The sequence below is a fragment of the Strongyloides ratti genome, scaffold srae_chrx_scaffold0000002, assembly GCF_001040885.1.
Source record: "Strongyloides ratti genome assembly S_ratti_ED321, scaffold srae_chrx_scaffold0000002".
Classification (NCBI taxonomy): domain Eukaryota; kingdom Metazoa; phylum Nematoda; class Chromadorea; order Rhabditida; family Strongyloididae; genus Strongyloides; species Strongyloides ratti.
The window spans coordinates 3,144,234-3,167,895 of record NW_020171510.1 but is presented as its reverse complement, the minus strand read 5'-3'; the positions used below and the strand labels follow the sequence as shown (position 1 = coordinate 3,167,895).

Sequence of the window (23,662 nt, the reverse complement as noted above, 5' to 3'; positions counted from 1 at the left end):
GGCAACAAAACTTGGCAAAAAAATTAAATAATGTACTTTTATTTGTGGTTAAAATTTTATCTTTTTAAGAAATTTCTAAATGATCAAAATATGACGTCAGAAATATATTTAATTAATAAAAATCTTTTAAATAAGATAAAATAAGGAAATAAAATGAACTATATACATATAAATAATGTAAATTTTAACAAAATAAAAAATAAATTTCAAAATATTGACTTAATGTTCTATGTTTTGATAAAGTATAAATATGACATTCACTCACAACTACAATATTAGTAAATTGTATTGCTATCTAAAAATATATTACATGTTATTAAACAGTATGCTATTCCTTTTTTTTTATCTGTGAAGGTTAAAAAACATCTATTATTTTATAATTTTAATTAATATTTTTTCCTTAATATATATTTTCATAATAATATTTCATACCATTTACTAATGAGTGTTTATTTTAAAAAAAATTGTATTAATTTACTATAAGTTACTATCATTTAAAATAAATAGATAAAATTAAAATAATATTAATATATTTTGTTTTCATTTATTTATAAAAAAATTATATTTAATTACAAAAACATAAATCATCCAAAACTTAATAACTATAAATAATTAGTATTTTACAGTGAATAACTTTAAATTTAAATAAAAATGACATATTTCATCTAGCTGTTTATAAAAAAATATTTGTAAGTGAAACATTTTAAAATGAAATAAAAAAATATTAAAATACTAATTTAAATAATAAAATTTTATGAATAATAATTGTATTGCTTCCATTTACATAACTAAAAATGTACATATAAATGTTTCTCAAAATAGTTATGAAATTTGATTTAAAATATGTTTTCTATATAAATAAAAAAATATTAATAAGAAATTTCTCATTATATTTCGATTAAAAATATGATTCATTTTTTAGATTTAAAGTTAAAAAAATCAACTTTACAATATAATACATATAAAATATGTGTATATTTCTGGACCTTTATCTTTTATTTATAATATTCAAAAATTTTTTTTATTTGTAAAAAAAATGAATACATTAAATATAATTATCAATAAATATTTCAATAAAAAAAAATAAAAAAAAGTATTATAATTATTTTATTGATAAAATAGCTAAAAAATTGTGGCAAGAAATATTATAATAAATATACCTTGAACAATTTGAAAACATAGTCGTTTAAAAAAGTCAAAAACAAGATAATTGTTATCATTTTAAATTCTAAAAAAAGATACATAATAATTTTATTACATTTAATTTCAAAATATTATTATTAATCTCAATATTAGTTTTATATACTTAAAAAAATTGACTGAACAAAAAACATAGTATTTTTTTAAATGAGAGAATAAATTAAATATACCGTCAAAATTATCATTTACAATATTCAAAATGAAATTCGTTTTATTTTATAATATTATTATTCCTGTTTAATTTTATGACGAGTCCATCTTATTAACGTTTCAGATGATCTGAATAAGAAAATTAATTTTGCAAAAATATCTTGTTCTAAAATAAAATCTTTTGCTTCCCGTACCATATATATATCTAAACACATTCTTAACAACAAATCAGCATTTGGAATTTCATTAATACTAACATCCAAAGGTGAATTAGTTATGGCACCACGAATAATTCTATGTAACATTAATACAAAAGCAATATACATTGCAATAATACTATAAAATAATATAAATTAATAAATAATTAATAAAAAAAAAATCTTACCCTCCAGAAACATATTTATTAATATAAGATGGATAGACTCTATTAACAAATAAAACAAATTCTAAGTATGTTCTATTAGTAGATCCATCAAGAATATATGGTTGGAATGGTGAAATAATATGATCTAAATATTTAGGAAGTACTAATTGTAGAGACCATGCTGTTCCTGTAATAAAATCTCCATTTCTAGATAGTGAAATATTCATAAAAGTATTATTAAAACGTCCACGTTCTAAAACAAGTTTTTGTAATTCTTTTGTTGCTGATAACTCTCCTTCATTAGGTACTGTGAAAAATTCTGGTACAGCAGGACCAATTGTAATAGGATTGTTATAATCAGTAGTTGAGCTTAGTGAATTAGTCAAATCGATACGCATTTCAGATTCAGGAAGTAAAGGAATTTTATATGCAGTTGTATGTCTAATTGGTTCTTGTGTTGAAGAACGTTTTCTTGTTAATTCAATACTTATTTTCATATTCATTGTACCATTACCTCCAAGTTCCTTTTGTAACGCATATAATGAACTATTTGAAATCATCCATCTATCTTCAGCTTCAGGTTTAAAACGTAATTTATATATATCTAATGGTAAAAATTCTTCAACATATGATAAAGCACTTTTTTGTAGTGAACTACTATCTTCATTTACATATGGAAGAGTTCCAATTTTAGTTAATAACTCATCATATTGTTCATTTGTAAAAACTTGAATATCCATACCTTGTGATTCCATAGTATATAATGATGGATAACCTTCAATAGAAACAGTCATTTTAACATTTTCAGGTGGTAATGTTAATCCAATTTTATTCATTAAAGCAAATGCTAATAACGGACACCAAACAATTAATATCAATGCAAATATCATTGGTAATCCCATAAGATATTTTATTAATGTACCTTTAGGAACACCTCTGGGTGCTGGATATTTATTTTCAAACGTTCTTGCACATTTTAAATTAAATATAATAGCATAATAATTTTCCATATTAAAATAATCAAATAATGGCATTGATGTATCAGTCCATGTCCAATCAATTGCTGTTCTTATTTCATATAAGAATGGTACTGCTTGAAATATTTTGAAAAATACCATATTATGTAAATTATAATTATGTGTTATATAATTACCCATACACATTTTAGGATAAGCATTTCTAATTTGCCATGCTGATATAATAAAATATATTCCCTTAACAATGTATAATAATTTACCAGCTACATTCATACTTGGTGAAATAGATGTTATTTTAGGTAAAACAAAGAATAACCAAATATGAATAAATAATATTGATACTATTTGATAAATAAATTTACAATATATAGCTTTTCTAAGGTATAATGCACGATCAATGACTATCATAACTGTTATTGATAACATCATAAGTACAAATGTTAATGGTACTCTATTTGATGAGATATCACTAATAATATCACCAGATCCACCATCTCCAAAATATCTATATCCAAATACAACAATAAAAAATGCAATAAAATCACATGTAAACATCCATGTATATAAATCATTAATACATCTAAATTTAGGATTAAATAAATTTCTATAAAATTTCTTAAAACAATTAGTTTCAACAGAATCTAATATTTTTACTTCAGTATCTTCACCATTACTTCCTTGAGTTAAAGAAGATTCTGTTATATTTGGTAATGTTTTAAATGTTTCATTACTATTAGCTTCTTTCCAAAATCCTAATCTTCTTAAATTATATCTATGAAAGAAAAGACATATAAGTAGTATAACATCCCATACAGCATATTCATTTCGTTTATATAAACCACAATATTTTAAAAATGTACCAAATGTTAAATTTGTATCATAACTAAATGCTTTTGATTCTTCATTTTTTAAATCACCAAATTGTACAATAAATTTAGTTATAATAACAAATTGTGTATATAATATCATTGCAATCCAAAATTTTTTTGATGGACGTGGACTAGCAAGTGTTCCCCAAAATAATACCATTAATGGAAGTGGCATTGTAATCCAACCACAATTAGCATGTGCTACTATTGCCATAAAAAAACATAAAAGATCAGTATGAGCACTTATACAATTTCCTAATGCTGTAATAAAACGAATGTAAGGATTTCTTTTACTCCAATGAATATGAGCTTCTTTCTCCATTGTTGTAATATCATTTTCATTACTTACACAATGCATTTGTTGATTATCAATTTCATCACGAAGTTCACTAAGATTTCTAGATGAATCATACAAAAAGTCACTTAAATTATCACGTAATTTTGATTTTTCTTTTCTTAATACATAACCAACATATCTATATTCTCTAGTATAATTATTTAATTCAGCAGCACAAAATACAATTGCACTTTCAAATAATTTTATTATAAATTGACATATCGTCACTATTTGACTTTTCTTTTTTTGCTTATCCTTTATATTTTTATTACTATCATTATCTTTATCTTCATCATCATATTGAACAGCAGCTGCAATCCTTTTATAATCATCTGAAATATCTTGTACTGCATCAATTGCTCTCATTGCTTTACTCATATCTAAATCCTTGTCAACAGCAACATGCATTATTTGTGCAGGTGTAATACCAGGATCTGTACATCCTGGATCTACTTCTGGGACATTAATTTTTGGTGATTCTAATATTTCTGTCATAGGATCATAATTAAACATATAATAATCACCAGCACGTTTAGCTAAAATGAAATAATAAATTAGTAACTTTATTATTAAATAATATTTAGCAAAAAGCAATGGTAAACATAAATAAGCTATAGCATTAAAAATAATAATACTACAAACCAGGATAGATAAATTGACTTCTGAGTGAATTTTGTCTATAAAAATCTTTAGGACGTTCATATTCTGGAAAGGGATCATCTCCATTATGGAAAAATGGATGTCCTATAAAATTTATAATTTTTACGAGACAGAGGATATTAACAAAAAAAATAATTACAGGATAGTATATAAAGAATTTTTTTTTTTAAGTATAACTTACCTTCACCATAAGCATTTGGTACAAATACACATGCATCTTCTTGATTTTGTCTTTCTTCATACTGTTTTCTAATAGCAGCTGTACGTTCTTTAATTTCATTTAATTTTTTCATTTCTTCACTTTTTTGTTCATTCATTTGCTTCTCAATTAGTTGATTTTTTAAAATAGCACCTCTATTAGCTAAAATAATTTCACTTCTAAAATCAATCATACAATATTGGAAAAAGTGTGAATGTAGAATTCTTTTTTGTAAAATGAGAAAAGCAAAACAAACTGTATCAAAACCAATTTTTGCTTCAGATACATTTATTAAACAAGAACTTAATGTTTCACCTTTTTCATCCATTGAATAGACACATACAATTGAAAATAATTGTCTCACAAGGCATAAATTTTTATCAGATTGCGGAATAACGACACATCCAATAAACTGTACAGCAACTTTACATATAATCGCAGCAACATTATAAAAAATTAAACCTTTCCATAATTTTAATGTATTATTGTAATTTTGCATATTATAAAGTTTGTTACCTTTCCATAACATTACAAAAGCAAATATAACATATCCAAGAGCAAATAATGATGTTCCTCCAAGTCCAGCTACAAACACCATTACTAAACTTATCCAATGAAAATATTGAAAAATAAAACATTTTAAATAATCAACATGTGTCTCTTGTTTAAACACAAAGTCTCTATATGGATTATTTTTATGTAAAATAAAATTATTGTTTTTATAAATTGATTCATTATCTCCTGCTGGATGTGATGGTCCTTCTTTTCTAAAAATTCTTAGTTGCCTAACAACAACAAATGCTAATAAAAAGTCAAATATAATAATTATGGGAACATTGTTTCTATCATAATATGCTAAATCAAAAAATCTGAATATATTTACAACTGAATCTTTAACTCCAATATAATTTATAAAATTCATCCATGGATATTCAAAACATAGACATTGTGGTAATCCTAACATCATAATATAATGTAATGGGAATATCATTACAGTAAGTGTTGTAAACATTGGCCATATAGCTTTAATTTGATGTCTATTTAACATTAAAAACATAAAAAGACAAATTAATAAGATTAATGATACAAAATCCATTCTTTGCCATGCTGATAAAGTAATAAAAATCATTGAAATTTCAAGACCAAATTTGTAAAATGTATAATCAATGATAAATTTAATTAAATTACTAAAATTCATATCAAATTCACTAGGTACAAAATCTTGAAAAATAATATTATTATTTTCTGATGAAATTCCCAAATTTGATCTTCTTATTTGTTGACGATATTTAACAACATATATTAATGCTATCGCTATTAAAGCAATAATAATACCAACTATTTGATTGTTAAATACTTCATTTTTTAATCCTAACCATAATTCAAATGATTTCTTATTTTTTATATCAAATGAGCATGTTATATTATTTAAATGTGCAAAAGGATTACCAATTGGACCAGAATCATTAAAAAATATATTATAAAATACTATAAGTGTTTCAGCAATTCCTAAGAAAATTGATAAATTAATTGAGACACAAAATCCATAAAAACGTATCCAAAGAGCAAGTGTTACTCCAAGTATTATGATAAGATTTATAGCATTAATTTCATTTGATGCATAACATACAAGTATAAATAAAACTAATTTTGTTAAATGTACTTCACCTATTCTCCATAATATTTCTATATAATTAGAAAAATTCTTCCTTACTTTTTGTATAAATGTTTCACTACCAATAACAACAGTTGATGGATACATTTCTCCAGGCCTATTACCATCAGTTGAAACTACTGATTCAGTACTCCTTAATCTTGTCATTTTAGTCCATGGATCATGGAATAATTTTAATTGCAACATTGTTACTAGTACAAAAACTATAGGACAAAAAAGAGTATCAAAAAGTGATTGTTTTTTAAATTCTTTGTTAATGACAAATAATCCAATAACTCTACACCATTCGTTTGAAATTCCAAGATTATTTGTTATGAAATCTTGTACAATTTTAAATTCGTATGAATAAATTAAAAGTATAACAATTGAAGAATAAAATATGCAAAGAGTCCAAAATGCGTAAAGAGATGCTCTAAATGTTCGCAAAGATAACTAAAATTAGAAATAAAAAAAGCATAAGTTTTTTTTAAATATAAATAATTACCTGTAGAAGGACAATAAACAAACAAAAAAGTACAAAAAATCCTTGTCTCAAAAGATTTGGGGGTTTTTCAACACCAGTTAACAATAAAGTTAAAATAACAACAATAATCCAATATCTAGTAACTATATCAGATATTCCATTTACAGCACGAGCAACAGTCGAAGTATTCTAAAAAAAATTAATTTATTTTATTATAATTATATAATAATTTTTAATATCTTACCAATTCATCTACAATCGTAGCAGCAAGGGAAGTACCGTTAGCTCCTCTTACAAAATTTCTTGTATATCGTTCTTGTCCTTGATGATTATTAGAGTTTTGATTAATTGAATCAATTTCCGAATATTTACCTTTTTGACGTAATAAAACAAATAATGGAAGTGATAAGGCACCCTAAAATTATTTTAAATTAGAGCATTTTACGTAACTAATCATAAAATACCTTTGAAATTTTAACACCTTATTATAATATTATTTTTAAAAAAAGTAATTAAAACTATTGATAAGTAAATTAAATTTGTATATATTTGTTATAATTAAAAAAAAAAAAAAAAGTACAAATAGGAGGATTTTAAATAAATATATTATGAAAGATACATTAAAAAAGTTTGTAAATAAAAGTATAATATACACAGTAGTGTATGATTTAATAATGAATTGTATTACTATTGAAAACTGACAATATATTAAACGATTATTTTTGAAGCACAAATTTTTAACAAAAGGATGTGACTAATATTTAGTAGAAACTTGACTTCACTATTATATATTTTTTTTTTAAATCAAAATATAAATAGAGAGTATGAAAATGTTAAAGCCTTTATTTTGTAATAGTAATATAATAAAAATTGAAAATGCTAAATATACAAAATATGAATGTTTAACAATTTCATCAAGTTTCAATTATCAACAATTTGTTACTTTAAATCAATCACAACCTAATCTGGGAGTGTCATACATCATTACTACTTATTAAAAGTATATCCCACTAAATAAAATATTATTTAATGTTTTAAATATTTTTATAACTTATAATAAAATTAAAAATTAATACATGTTATATTTATCAATTGCTATCTATTCTATTTTATAATAAATATTTTTTTTATTAAAACTTTTCTATATATACATTTATTTTTACAGCATTGTTTGACTACTAAACATTGTCAAATAAATTAAAACTTACTTTAGTTAGAAGAGTAGTAAATACCTGAATAGCAGGTAAATTAATATCAAAACCCAAAACTAGTAGTGAAGAAATGGTTGTCTGATCATAAATCCACCCAAAGAGTGTCTCCAAATGCATGTAAAAAACGTATTGTGCATTTAAAACTACACATACATAAAATACTACATAAGGAATTAGCTTTAGAAAATGTTTTTGAGTATTCGAAATTCCCCAAAAAATACAAACAATTACTAAAAGGGACAATCCAATAAGAGAATGATAACATAAAGCCCAAGTAAGTAAACATAATAATGGTATAACATAAAAATGTTCAGCACAAAATGTAAGAACATTTATGATATCCTCATTATTTATTAACCAAGTATTTTTTTCATTAGATCCAGAAAATATTGTTGATAATTTCTCTCTTATGTATACTTTTGATGACATCTTTGGAATTCCTGTTCCACATCGTACTTCTTGAACATCTTCTCTTGGTGACGATTCATTAAGAAGCTAAAAAAATCATTAAATTAATATTGATAAAAAATTGTAAAAAAAGTGGTTGTTCAAAATAAGGAAAAGATGGGTTAAATAACAGCTAATTACCGTTGGATTTCTATCGTTATTGAGGTCATCCACAATAGAGGTAGATTGGTACATCTTCAAAAAAAAATAAATAAGACAGTAAGAACATAAAAATATTTAGCTATATTTTTTTTTTAATTTCAAATCTAAAAAAAATTCTGTTTTTAACTTACCTCAGTATGAATTGATGAACTTTGATCATCATCATCAAAACTATTTCTCCTATTAAATCTATCTACACCACTTTTTGTCCAATGATATTGAAGGGCAAAAATTAAATAGAAAATTAAAATTGAAAAATATTCCATATGATATGTTGAATGTGTAGATGGAATAAGATTATAGTTATTTTGGCAAAATTGTTGTAATACAGGTACAAATCCAATAACAGCCCATTGTTCAACTTTTAATGTGTTTATAAAAACATCATAAACTGTCTGGATCTGATATAAATATAACAAAACAAAATGTATAGCTACATAAAACAAAAGTGCCTGTTTCATTTTATTCATTCTACTGCGCCCAACTCTGCAATAAGATGCCCATAAAATAACCGTTGTAAAAAAATAAATCAAATATGGTGTATTCATAAATGATGGATGAATACAGGCAACAAATCCTGAAACAAGTGTAATAAAAACATCTGCCATAGTTTGTAATGATCCAGTAAAGGTTTTTTTATGCATATCTTCATCGGATACTGGTATTGTTGTTCTCACTGGTGCCATTTGATAGCTTGACTCCTCCACCATAATACCCAATTCTTCTTCTTCATTATTTGGTTTTTTGGTCCATAAAATTAAAACAGTAGCTAATGATGCACCAAAAGCAACAAGTTCAGGAAGGAATGATCTTACTAGCTCAAAATTATATTTAACAAAATACGGCATAAATCCAAATTGAGCCAAAATATATGTCCAATGATTTTCATTACAGTTTATTACTTTTGCATCATTCACAAATATTAAAACAAAAAGCCATGCAAATTGAAGAATCAAAGTAACTGTCGTCCAAAGGAAAGTTAGTGTTATAAACAACGTCGTTCCACATGGGTTTCTGCCACATTTTGAGATTTTTACAAATGGAGATTTTAATGCAAAAAGTACATAAATTAAGGATACAAAACAGGGTCTTATTAATGCTGCAAAACACAACGATATAGGTAATATTCCTCTGAGAAAGAGATATTTCACAAATGGAGATACCATTGTTAACAATTTATTTATAAATCATACGTTTAATTTCTAAAATAAAAAAATTAGAAAAAAAAATTTTGAAAAGTTATACTTTAGACTAATAATAGTAAAGTATAATAAAAAGCACACGTTAAAACAAAATATGATTAAGAAAAAAATATAAATAAGATAATATCTAACAAAATACGATAAAATTAATATTTATTAGAAAAACGTTTGGAATATTTACATTCAATATTAAAAATTAGAATAATAAAAATAGTATATATAAATTTATTTAACATATTTTGTTTTATTAAAATTTTATAAAATAAAAATAATATCTAATAAAAATAAAGAGCACTAACTAAATCAATTAGTTATCAAAAAATCAAGTTTAAAATGATATTTAAAGACCATAGAATTGAATTGGCAATTACAGAAATTTATTTAAAAAAACAGTTTTAAATGATCAATTTTGTTTATAAAACTATTAAAAAAATATCTAAACAGGGAATGTTATTAATCTCAAATTTAATATATTATATTTTCAAAAGTATATTCCTCTATTTCATAACACTATATCAAAAATAATTTATAATTTATTTATATATAACTATATAAATATTAATACATTTAATCTCTACTTTTAAAATAAACTTCATATATACAATCTTTTATCTTAGGAACTAACATTTTTGTGATAAAAAGTTTATCACAGTAAAATACAGAAATAAAGTTAAGTGAGACACGATATAAAATAATACCATATTTTTAATCATAATGATGAATAATCATATTTCGTCGTTATAATTACAAACAACCAAACAATTTATTTAAACCACAAGATATATTTTAAAAAATATTCTTTTCAAAACAAATTACTAGTAGAACATTAAAATTTCTTATAAAATACATTATACTAAAAAAATCAACAAAAATTATAAGTCTTTAATTTATATAATCACTTTAACAGTCTATATCAGAAAAAAAAAAACCTATCAAAACTTTTAAACATCAATAATTGCTTATATAAAATTGCAAATAAAAGAAATTACATAATATATAAAAAGAATGATATTTACGGCTTAAATAAACACTTCTACATATTATGATTCATTAAATGATAAAAATTGTTAAAAGATCTCTTTTAAAAATATATATTTTTAACCATCTGTGTGAAAAGGGGATGATGAATAAAATAAATCGTATATTAATAACATTTTATCTAACAAATTAATAATTACCTACTATGAATAATAGTAAAAATGTATTATGACAATGCTAAAACTAAATGATTACATTAATAATAAAAATTTTGAATTATTAAAAAAACATATAAAAAAAAATATATAATATTATAAAATTACTAGAATAATAGAAAATATTCTTCAAAAAATTACTGATAATGTCTGGTTAAAAATTTGCTTAATACATTTACAACATGAATATATATAAAGACAAAAACTATTACCTATATATAACTATACATACTATACTATAAGAAGACCTACATTTTTTTAAATAAACAAATAATGTTTTTCTCTTAAATCTAACTTACTATCTAATCTAACGAATATTAACAGAAAAATAAACAAAAATCAGTGATAGAAAAAATAATAATAATAAAAAAATTTGATAAATCATATTATGGAAAATCATAGAAAAAAAAAGTAATATAAAAAAATATCTTGACTTTTTTAAATTGGAATTATGTTTATATCCTTAAATATAATTATAAAACAAAGTGTTTTTTGAAGGGAAGATTCTTTAAAAAAGAAATAAGAAAATTTTTTTATTACATAATAAAAAAAAAACAATCATTTTTATTAGATATTAACTATTACACTACAAAAGATGCATAATCACGTTTTAATAAAGGCGTATTTTCATTGACGTCTTCAATTTTTGATAATGCTTCCATAATATCAATAGTTTGCGAATGACCAACACAATAATTATGAAATTCAAGTTTATCTGTTTTTATAAATAATGATCTTGAAAGTGGAGAACGTTGACCATCTTTAAAACAAGCATTAGCACAAAACATATAAAACCAATCATATTTTAATTCAGGAAAAACAACTTTTCTACCATGTACTTCAACTTTTTGCCAATCAGAAAGTCTTGCTGATGGATTATCTGTCCAATATACCATATAATGTTTAACATTATTTGATTTTTTATATGGTGGTTCCCATGTTAATTCAACAGAATTTGGTGCAATTTTTGTTGCTAATATATGTTGTGGTGATAGTTGTGGTTCTGTATATTGTACCAAATAAACTGGTTTACTTTCCCCATATCTTGAAACAGCAGTTATTCTAAATTCATACAAAGAACAGGATTCTATACTCATTATTTCAGCGCTATTACCTTCAATTCCTTTTAATTCTCTTACTTTTGATTCTTCTTTTTGTCGGGAATATTTTAATCTGTATCTAACATTATAATGTACCTTTTCATCTGCCGAAAAAGCTGGTGCCCACGCTAATCGCACACTGTATGCTGATGTACTTATAACTTGACATTCTCTTGGTGAATCTGGTGGTTGTCTTGCAAACATAAATTTACCATCTGGTAATACATGTGAAGGACGTTTCTTTTGTACCTTTTTTTTAGATTTTTTTCTTGATAATTCAGAATAATCTCTATGTGCAAATATCATACCACGTGCTAATTGAGCTAATAAACTTGCCATTGCGGCTCTCCTTCGTCTAGCTTTTGCTTCACGTATCAAATAAAATGGATTATTTGTTTGAAGTTTCCTTCCTATGTAATGAATTTCTTTAAGATACATTCTTCCAACAACATCCATACACATTGTTGTTAACATAATACCACCCATAACTATAATTAATACAATGTATAAATTCTCACGTTTTGGACGATAATCACCAAAACCAACTGTCATTATACTAATAAAAGTAAAATATAATGATTCTGAATATGTCCATGATGCTTCATTAATTTTTACAATATATGCGCCAAATAAACCATATATAAAGACAAACATAAAAACAACAATTGGTGGAAAACGTATTAATCTAACTCGATCTAATATTTCTTGTTCATCTTCTGATTCACCAAATAATTCTTTTATCTCATCTTCACCACCTCTTTCTTTATTTCTATTTTTGAATCTCATCCACATTTTCCATAATTCATAATGACATACAAATATTGTTTCTGATATAAATTTAGCAACATTTGCTACTGTAACTAGTGTTAAGGGAATACCTAAAAATAAAAATTATGTTAATCTATTTCATACTTATTACATTTAAAAGATAGAAGATAACATAAGTATTATTCCCATAGCTTACCAATTAAACAATAAATAACTACAAATAATCTTCCCATAAATGTACTTGGTGCTACAAATCCATATCCAATAGATGTTAACATTGTTGCTGTAAAAAATAATGAATTTTTAAAATCCCATGTTGGAGAATCTTCATCAAAACCATGTCTTGATGTACGATAAGCTGAAAAAATCGCATCAACAAGTTGATCAAATTGATATTTATTATTTTTTACAATATTATCAACAACAATTTTATTAATTATATTTGATTCTTCTAATAAAATAAATTTTTTTTGAAAGTATTTTGTAGCATTGATATGATCATCGATATTTTCTGATAATTTATTTATATAATCATCTTCTAATTTTCCTATTAATGCTAAATTATTCTCTTTTTGACTATCAAAATGAGGTCCTTCACAAAATTGAAATATAAATGCTCCAAAAATCATATATAAGGCACACGCTAGTATTAAAACTAAATGAGGTGATAAAAATCGTTTTAAAACCATAATTCTGAAAAATTGTTTCCATCCACGATATCTAAAAAAATTTATAAATATATAAGAATATTTTATATTAAAAAAAAAGTTTAACAACCCCATTTTGATAATAATAATTTATAGTTATTTTTTAATTATTAATATAATATTTATAGAAAAATTATAGAAAAAAAAGAAGAAATAGTAGAAGGAAAAATATTTTTTATAAAATATCATATAAATGTAAACTTACTTTAAATTAAAAAGTTTTTCCTAACACTTATTTGATAAGAATTTCTTCTCCAAAAACAAACAAAATGTAATTTGGCACCAAAACTGTTAATAGACATCAGGATTAAGAGATGCTCCTATCATATAACAACTGTATCTTCCAACAAAAATGTACAATTTTAATTTAAAAATTTTATGCATATATGATATTTTTATTAAAATAAAATAGTCTTTTTTCTAAGGAAGAAGATAAAATTTTTAAAAATATTTAAAGAACCAAAAATAACTTGATGGTTTTCAAATTTGTGGTATTAACTTTATTTTATATAAAAATTTTCTTTATTTTTACAATGGCAGAGAAAATTGTAAGATTTGTTCTCAAGAGAGGAATTCAATTGTATCAAAAGTGAAGATTTATTAAAGAAATGTGGTTTTGGGAATTATATATGATAATAACTTAAAATTTTATGAGGAAGAATAGATATTATATATTTTTAGATAAAAAGTTTATTTATTTTATGTACTTTTTTTTTCTTTTCCATTTTTAATAGTTAGACTATTTTAATATTTTTCATAGAAGATTATATCCGATTCAATCATTTACTCAATCCATTATATGACAGTCTTATTAATTTTTTTTATTCAAACATTGTTTATCATTTTCAAAAGGAAAAAAAAAAATTTAATAAATAAAATTCTTTTCAATTTTTATGTGAAATTTGAGCATATTTACCTACAAATAATATCAAATAAAATAATTTAAAATTTATTTATGTACAATTTTATTATATTAAAAAAAAAAAATTTTTTTTTTCTTTTTTTAAAAAATATATTTGCTTAATTTTTGTATTTCTATATTGACACATTCATATAGATGATCTGACAAAAGATAATAATTTAATCTTATACCACAATAAATGTACATATACTTTTAAATATGATGATAAATATTTATGCATTTAAAATTATAATGAAGATTAATGTAATTATTTAACTACAAAATATATATATATGAATAAACATGAAAATTTGACAAATAATTATTATATTTTATTTTATATATAATACAAAAAAAATTTATTCATTTATTTCTTATAAATATTAATGATTTTTAAATGTTGAAAATGTTTTATATAATTTATTTATGTGTATCAAAAATTTTTTAAAATAAATATTATATAAACATTTGTCTTTATAAATACTTATCTTTCATATTAAAAATATATTTAAAAAAAAAAAAAAAAAAAGTAAAAAAAAAAAAAAAATTTATTTAATAAAATATTCTATAACATTTTAATATCTTAAAAATCAGCGTCATTACCTGACAGTATTAAAGCAATCAAAATGTCTCTAATAGCTGCGATAATGACGGTGACTAATAAGAATATTATATAAATGTTTGATAGTTGTTATACTTGAATAATATTTCTATCATTAATGATATCAATCAGCTAACTTTTATACATTTATATATTTGAAAATTAAAGAAATAAAAGTATTAATATGATAAAGAACAAACTTACCAGTAATATATAACAGTTGTTGAGGGAAGGAATGTAAGATATGAAGCGACATTTCTAAAATCATTGTCTAAAAGTGTTAATGTATACCATTATTTAAATAAAATGACTGAGGAGGAATTACTTTTAGTGATGAGATACATAGACAAATGAAATATTTGATATTTATCAAGCTAGAGATTGATAATATGTTATTGATGCATCTATCTATCTATCTTTCCTGACCTCATCTATATATATATATATATATATTTATATTTATATATATAAGATGAAAAATAATATAAACGTAAATGATAGAGAGAGAGAAGAAATTTGTACTTTTCTTAACGATTGCTTTACAAGTGTGTCTATGTCAATTGGTGATCGCAATAAAAATGAAAGAGTAGGCGTATCTATATTTTTATCAGGATCAATATATATATATATATATATGAATGAATGAAAATATAATATATTAACAAAATGCGAGACGTGATAGTAAAAGTTGGTAAAATAGATGTGATTACATTTAAATAACTACCTATATACTATTAATCAACATTTTATAAACATTAATTTTAATGAAATGTATACATCTTGATAAGCTGATATATAAATTTATATTAATAAAGAGAAAAGAATAATCTTAAAATTAATATAAAGTATTTACCGACCTTGAAGATAATTTTTAAAATATAAATTAAATATAATGACAACATTTTTATTAAATAGTCATTTTATATTTAAATATATACATATATATATAAGAAAAATTTAAAGATAAAACAAAATGTTTAAATTTTTGATATAATATTTTTAAATATTTATTAATAAAAATTTGCGCGTAATAAAAGAAAGAAGTATTATCGAATGAATGATTTTATAAAAATTTTTTAATATATATATATATAATGATAGAAAAAGAGTTAAATAGTATAAATTAAAGTATATAGAAATAATGTAAAAAGAAGAAATGACTTATGGTATTAATATTATAAATTAAATTTTATAAAATGAATCTTGTACAAAAAATTTTAGTTTATATAGGTTTATAAGAATGGTAAGAAGATTTTGTAAATTGGGAGGAGATCACATTAATCTTCACTTTAGAAATAAACTTACCTCTCATTAGCATGTACAATGTAATATAAGTATTATTTGTTCGGTTAAGCTTTATAAATATATAAAGGTACACGTTTACAAAAGACATTTTATATTTTGATATATATATATATAAATATATATATCTATATATAAATAAATGTTTAAAATTGTCATTTTATTATTAAAACCTTTAAATAGTTATAAGATAAATGATCTTAAATGGTATATATATATATATATATACTTATCATTAATGTATATTATAAATTTATGCATATTTAAAATGTTTTATAAATGATAAATATATAAACATTTTAGTAAGTAAAAACAAAAAGTAGTGATAAGATGATTCTATTTTATTCGTATAAAGAATATAAGTTAGTCTTATTATTTATTATAATTTGGTCAACCTATTATTAAATGTAAAAGATGCTTTATTAATAAGAAAAATAAAGATAAGTTACTTTTATAATTCTTTACTCATTATTACCACTACTTTATACAAAATGTCCGACCTTTAATGTGTATTAGTAGTACTAGTAGTAGTAGTAATAGTAGTAGTAATAATAATAATAGTTGAAGAATTTAATGAATATAAAAGTTAAGTAGTATTGGTAGTGGTCAACTTAATATAAAGAATATTCTTTATACTATTTACTTTTAATATAAAAAGTTAAATAGATATAAATTGTTAGAATTATATTATCATTTATTAAATAAAATTGTCTGGTTTTTCATTTAATAATTATATATATATATATATATATATATATACAGTTAAAGAATTTATAATACATCTTATCGTAGTAATGATTATTATATTATAAAGTATTACTAATGAATAAACATATTTAAATTAAGTTGACTTTAGCGTAAAAATGTAAAGTACAACTCAATTGTCTTTTTTTGAAAATGATGAGTATCATATATATATAAATTAACTATTATATATATTAAGATAAAGAACAAAATTTTTATTAAATTTATGTTAATTCATTGAAAATTTATAAATGAATATAATACAAAGAAATATTTAAACATTTAATAAAAAGTAAGAAATATTGTCAAATAAATAGTAATTTGTGATTTTAAAATAAAGGATACTGATCATCATCAAGTACGATAAACATTAAAATAATTCTTTTATAAATATAATATTTATTATAATTTAAGAAAAGATTTTCTTATTTTATATGATAAAACCAGTTTTTTTCCATCTGTTAATTTGTCTAATTATTTATTGAAAACAAAATTTTACTTCTATCTTCAATACATCATATACAATTATAATTATTCAATTGATAGGGCATTTGATGTTATAAATAAAATTAAATAAAAAAAAAGAAATATTTTATTTTATTCTTTTGTAAACAAGGAAATTTATGAATAACATGATTTTTATAAAACTATAGAAAGAAAAAATATTATGATAAGATTTAATAGACATAATATGTAATTATTTTATTTAAATAGAAAAAAAAATTAATAATAAAATCATAAAATAACTGTACAATTAAAATTTATATATTAAAAACAATATGAATAAATTTGGGGGAATTAAATTATAACAATATTTATTGTATTCATACATCATTATAGGAAAACAGGAATTATTATTGTATATATATATATATTATTTTTGATTTCAATTATTATTGTAAATTAAAATGATATGTTTTCAAAAAAGAAAAATTATTTTCAATAATTTATTTTTTATATTATTGAATTAATCTGACTATTTGATTTTCTTTTATCTTCATTTTTTGATGTATCAATATCAATTAATGCATAATTTAAACGAATATTTCCAAATGTTGAAGTTTTTTTTTGCGAAAAATTATCATGTTTCATTACTGTATCATTATTAGATGTATTGTAATGTCTTTTATTATTTGGTAAAGGCATTACGACTTCTTTTATTTTATCTAAGTCATGTCTAGTTGTATTATTTGAAGAATTACTAATAGACGATTGATACATATATGGTAATATAATGGGTAAATGACTATGTTCAGTAGGAGTATTATAACTATAAAAATGAATAAATAAATAAAAAAAAATATATTTAGAGGGAAAATTTTAAATTATATTCATTGTTTAAATACTTACCGAAATGTACTATTGTCTATTTTCTCACAGTACAATGAATTGCCATTACAAACATTGTCAATATTTGAAAAAAGATAGTCATTATTTTCTAACATACTGACATTAACATAAGAATGATATTTCTTTTTGTTGTCTGGTAAAAAATTGCCCTCATAAAAATTTTTTCTTTCATATGTTGCATTTGACAATTGATTTGGGGGGGATATAATATGCTCATTAACAATGTCATCTTGTAAAATTTGATTTTCAAGTAAAGAGATTGAATTAAAATTTTTCATTGATAATGACATTTTATTCTTTGGTGGTATAAAAAATGATCCTTTTGGATGGAATAGTGATGATCTTAAGTTATGTGATGCACTTGTAGCTATACTTCTTGGGCGATCTTTACAATAATTTGTATATGGTAATCTATTAAATAAATATTCATTTTTACACGAATCATAACAAAAATTTTCTCCATAATTAGGATGAGGATAAAGATAATCATTTTTTGCTGTTCCCTCACTACAAAATCTTTGAACAGGTTGTATTCCACGTAATGATTGTGTATTTGACATTGAGTATGTTGATGATTTTTGTAAATTTCCCACAATAGATGAGGCACGAGAATTCCTTTGTGATTCATAATTTTGTTGTATTTTTTGTTGAGTTAATTGAAAAATTATTTCTGATTGTGATGATTGAAATGTAAATAATCCTTCACCACTTGAACATCTTCTACCACATTCAAAAAAAAATATATTAGCACATGTATAACCATATCTTCTTAAATAATTTAAAGGCCATACTTGAATATTATCTTTATTACGAATAAATAATATTTCATTAGGACCTATTCTTAATGTTCCTATAATTAAAAAAATAAAATTATATTATAAAATAAAAAATAAACTAACCAGGAATAAATTTTTTATTTTGTTTAACAAAAACTTTAAATTCACTATATCTTCCATTTAAAGAACTATTTTCGTTCTTACTTATTTGTTCTAAAAATTTGCGATTATCAGCACTTACACAATTTCCCATGACTTTGAATAGATAAATGTAAAAAATTCGTTTAAAAAATTAGAAATATTTGATTACTTTAACATTTATTCTCAAAATATATTATTTAACGTGATATTAAAATATCATAAGATATCAATAAATTTTATTTTTACCTTAAATCTTTTTTATAAATAACAAAAAAAAAAAAGACATTTGAATATTAATTATATTAAGAAAAATTTTGAAAAAAAAACTATTGACATGCTAAATATATATATTCATATATATATATATATATATAAATTTTATCATTTTAAAATATTTTTTCTTAAAATTTTGTTAAAATATTGATAATAATAAAAATATATCTGATTGAAGAAAGATTATAAGTGTTGATGGAGAAGATAAATATGTTAATACATAAAGATCTAATTGTGTTTTGTTAAAAACAGATACATAGCCAAAGCTTTAATTTATTATATATCATTAATCAGTAAATTGTCATTACAATGTCTTATCAAAGTACCAAACATTATATGTAAAAGCCAAAATCTTTTAATTAAAAAAATTATCAAATTATAGATATAAAAATGCCCTCAGCAGTAGTAATTATTTTTATAAAACTCAATGGGGATTTATAATTTATAATACACTATTATTCGATAATATGATATTTTATTACTATTATAAAGTTATAACTTTTAAGTATAAATAATAATTTTATATCATCAATATTTTTAAATTAAAATAATTTAAAGTAATATATTTTAAGTAATTCTTTAATAATAGAAAAAAAAATTTCTAAGAAAAGCATTTGAAAAACAATTTTTTTTTTTAAATTTATTTTTATAACATTATCAATGTATTAACTAAAAAAAAAGAAAATTTGTTTGTTAATTTTAAAAGTATTTTATCAATCACTTAGATAAAATTTTTTTTTTGTTATAAAATTCCATCCATTCCTGAACCTTCTACTACATCCATGTCTATTGGAGTTTTTGGGTGTTGTGGAGCACGATTAATATGTCTTGCATATTTTGCACAGAAGTTAACAAAATGATGATTTGATCTAACAATAGGCAAATAAATTGGTCTAAAACAAAATTCATATGGAGATTTTGGTGGTGGTGCATGAATTCCAAAATGTCCAAAATTAAAGTTTCCTGGAAAATGATGAAAATCAATGTGATCATAAAGATCATCATGAAGTGGTTCTTCAATATGATCATGATGAAAATTTGGTTGATATGGATGAGTTTGAACATAAGAATTGTAAAAATTCAAATTATGTGATTGTATTGTTGGATCATTATCATATGGTGAGACATATTCACCAACATTTTGTTGTGTTCCATCATTCATATATCCATAGCTAGATGAAATAGCTAAAGTTGCCACAGAGAGTAATGAGAAAAGCATTCTTTAAAATAATGTCATTTTCAACAAAATTTTCGATATTTTAAGTCATTCCAACTGTGTAATATTTTGAATCCATTTTATTTATTTTTAAACTTTACATCTTAAATGTATGGTTTAAAATTAAAATAAAATATTTCTATTTATTTTTTTATTATGGCTTTGAAAAATATTTTTATTGTAAAGATTAAATAATGTTTACATTTATCAAAAATTAAAAAAATATGATTATTTAATGGCAAATTTTATAAGATAAAATATTTTTTTATTTTTTTAACATTAAATATTAATGTATTAAAAATGATTTAATATATCAATCATCAATATTAAATATAATTTACTTTAAAATTCTCATAACGACTTTGGTACTATAAACATTTGGAGGTGTATATACAATCCTGCCAACACATTGTGTTCGTGGCAAGCATTATAAACATATTTGTCATCTCATAAAGCAATTATATTTATCTATTTTTTTTTTATATGTCAAAATATTGTAATTTTAAAAAGATTATCTTTATTGCAATATTTTAGATATGCTTCAATTAAAAATTATACAAGTATTTATTTTTACAATTGCAATTCTTATAAATTTAAATGGAGTTATAGGAGATGAGCATTCTAATACCTATTACAGTGATGAAGAAATTGTATTGTGGATGAATAATGTTGGTCCATACAATAATCATCAAGAAACATATACATATTTCTCATTGCCATTTTGTAAAGGTGATAAAAAAAATATTGAACATTATCATGAATCATTAAGTGAAGCATTATTAGGTGTTGAACTTGAATTTTCTGGTTTAGATATGAAATTTCGAAGAAATTTACCAAAAACAATATTTTGTGAAAAAAAATTATCAGAAAATGATTTTCTAACATTTTTATATGCTGTAGAACATAATTATTGGTATCAAATGTATTTAGATGATTTACCTATGTGGAATCCTGTTGGTGAATTAGTAATTGATTCTATTGGATCAAAAGATCATTATCTTTATACACATAAAAAATTTGAAATTGGTTTTAATGGTAATAGAATAGTTGATGTTAATGTAACACAAAGTGGTAAAGTTTTATTAAAACCACATATGAATATACAATTTTCTTATGAAGTCTATTGGTTAAATAGTGATATAACATTTGATAAACGTTTTGAAAAATATTTAGATCCTGGTTTCTTCCAACATAGAATTCATTGGTTTTCAGTATTTAATAGTTTTATGATGGTAATATTTTTAGTTGGACTTGTTGGAATGATTCTTATGAGAACATTAAGAAAAGATTATACAAGATATCATAATGTTGATGAATTTAGTGATGATAAAGATTTTGGTGATGATTATGGATGGAAACAAGTTCGTGGTGATGTTTTTAGAAGTCCATCAATGCCAACATTATTTTCATCATTATTAGGTAGTGGTTGTCATATTGCAGCAGTTTCTTTTATTATTGTATGTCATTCTCTTTATGAAGAAATGTACACAGAACGTGGATCATTTATGAGTGCAATAATATTCTATTATACAATTTTATCCCCAATCAATGGATATGTTGGCGCAAGTTATTATCATAAATTTGGTGGAAAAAAATGGATAAGACAAATAATTATTGGGACAGGTTTATTTCCTGTATCAGTTTCATTTGTATCATTATCCATTAATTTTGTCGCAATTTATTATCATGCATCTAGAGCAATTCCATTTACATCTATGTTAACAGTTATTGTAATATGTTTATTTGTCATTTTACCTCTTAGTTTTATTGGTGCTTGTATTGGAAGACATTTTAACAAAGATGTATCATATCCATGTAGAATTAATGTTGTTCCAAGACCTATACCTGATAAAAAATGGTATTTTGAACCGTTGAGTTTAATTATTGCAAGTGGTGTATTACCATTTGGTTCAATCTTTATTGAAATGTACTTTATATTTACATCATTTTGGGCATATAAAATCTACTATGTATACGGTTTTATGCTTTTGGTAATAATTATTCTTGCAATTGTCACAACGTGTTCGACAATTGTAAGTATTTACTGCCTTCTTAATGCCGAAGATTATAGATGGTAGGTTTCATATTATATATATTTACATAACTTATTTTTTTTTTTCTATAAAATATAGGACTTGGACAAGTTTTTTTGCCGGTGCATCTGTAAGTGGATATGTTTATCTTTACGCAGTATACTATTTCTTTGAAAAAACAAAAATGTATGGCTTTTTCCAGACAACATTTTATTTTGGATACATGGGATTATTTTCATTAGCAATAGGTTTAATGTGTGGTACAATTGGATATATTGGAGCATCTAAATTTATTCATAAAATTTATTCCGCAATTAAATTAGATTAAGCTAAAATAATGACAAATATTTTATAATTAAAAATATTGTTATTTCAACGGGAAAATATCAACAACATTAACAATACATACATAAAAAAAACTGTTTCGATATATTTACATTTTCTAATAACAAAAGTATACAGAAAAAAAATTAAAAGAAAAATTTGCAATTATTAGTTAATAAATCTATAAATAAATATACAAAAAGAAATATTTTCTTTTCCTTAAAGTGCTCTCATTATTTGTTAATTATATATATTTTATTTAACTAAAAAAATTTTATTTCAAAGATTATTTTATTTCCAAGAAAAAAAAAAACAAT

The 23,662-nt window shown here is 22.1% G+C and overlaps 5 protein-coding genes across 5 annotated transcripts; 1 reads left to right on the top strand and 4 right to left on the bottom strand.

Moving 5' to 3' along the window:
- Positions 1 to 1,427: 1,427 nt before the first annotated feature.
- On the bottom strand, positions 1,428 to 9,880 carry SRAE_X000167500 (Piezo family-containing protein; the record flags this gene model as incomplete). The annotated part of the gene is made up of 8 exons (XM_024651640.1): positions 1,428 to 1,686; positions 1,736 to 4,433; positions 4,739 to 6,863; positions 6,916 to 7,083; positions 7,139 to 7,309; positions 8,103 to 8,600; positions 8,694 to 8,747; positions 8,846 to 9,880. The coding sequence occupies 8 exons, from the start codon at positions 9,878 to 9,880 to the stop codon at positions 1,428 to 1,430; spliced, it is 7,008 nt and encodes a 2,335-aa protein (XP_024499143.1).
- Positions 9,881 to 11,690: 1,810 nt separating this feature from the next.
- Positions 11,691 to 15,454, bottom strand: SRAE_X000167400 (Potassium channel subfamily K member 18; the record flags this gene model as incomplete). Its single annotated transcript, XM_024651629.1, has 4 exons — positions 11,691 to 13,087; positions 13,174 to 13,697; positions 13,890 to 13,909; positions 15,332 to 15,454. The coding sequence occupies 4 exons, from the start codon at positions 15,452 to 15,454 to the stop codon at positions 11,691 to 11,693; spliced, it is 2,064 nt and encodes a 687-aa protein (XP_024499142.1).
- A 2,732-nt stretch (positions 15,455 to 18,186) lies between these two features.
- Positions 18,187 to 19,611, bottom strand: SRAE_X000167300 (Insulin receptor substrate-1, PTB domain and Pleckstrin homology-like domain-containing protein; the record flags this gene model as incomplete). Its single annotated transcript, XM_024651618.1, has 3 exons — positions 18,187 to 18,502; positions 18,583 to 19,432; positions 19,482 to 19,611. The coding sequence occupies 3 exons, from the start codon at positions 19,609 to 19,611 to the stop codon at positions 18,187 to 18,189; spliced, it is 1,296 nt and encodes a 431-aa protein (XP_024499141.1).
- Positions 19,612 to 20,514: 903 nt separating this feature from the next.
- Positions 20,515 to 20,991, bottom strand: SRAE_X000167200 (Hypothetical protein; the record flags this gene model as incomplete). Its single annotated transcript, XM_024651607.1, has 1 exon — positions 20,515 to 20,991. The coding sequence occupies one exon, from the start codon at positions 20,989 to 20,991 to the stop codon at positions 20,515 to 20,517; it is 477 nt and encodes a 158-aa protein (XP_024499140.1).
- A 533-nt stretch (positions 20,992 to 21,524) lies between these two features.
- On the top strand, positions 21,525 to 23,349 carry SRAE_X000167100 (Nonaspanin (TM9SF) family-containing protein; the record flags this gene model as incomplete). Its single annotated transcript, XM_024651596.1, has 3 exons — positions 21,525 to 23,062; positions 23,121 to 23,151; positions 23,224 to 23,349. 3 exons carry the CDS (start codon positions 21,525 to 21,527, stop codon positions 23,347 to 23,349), a joined length of 1,695 nt encoding a protein of 564 aa, XP_024499139.1.
- Positions 23,350 to 23,662: the final 313 nt, after the last annotated feature.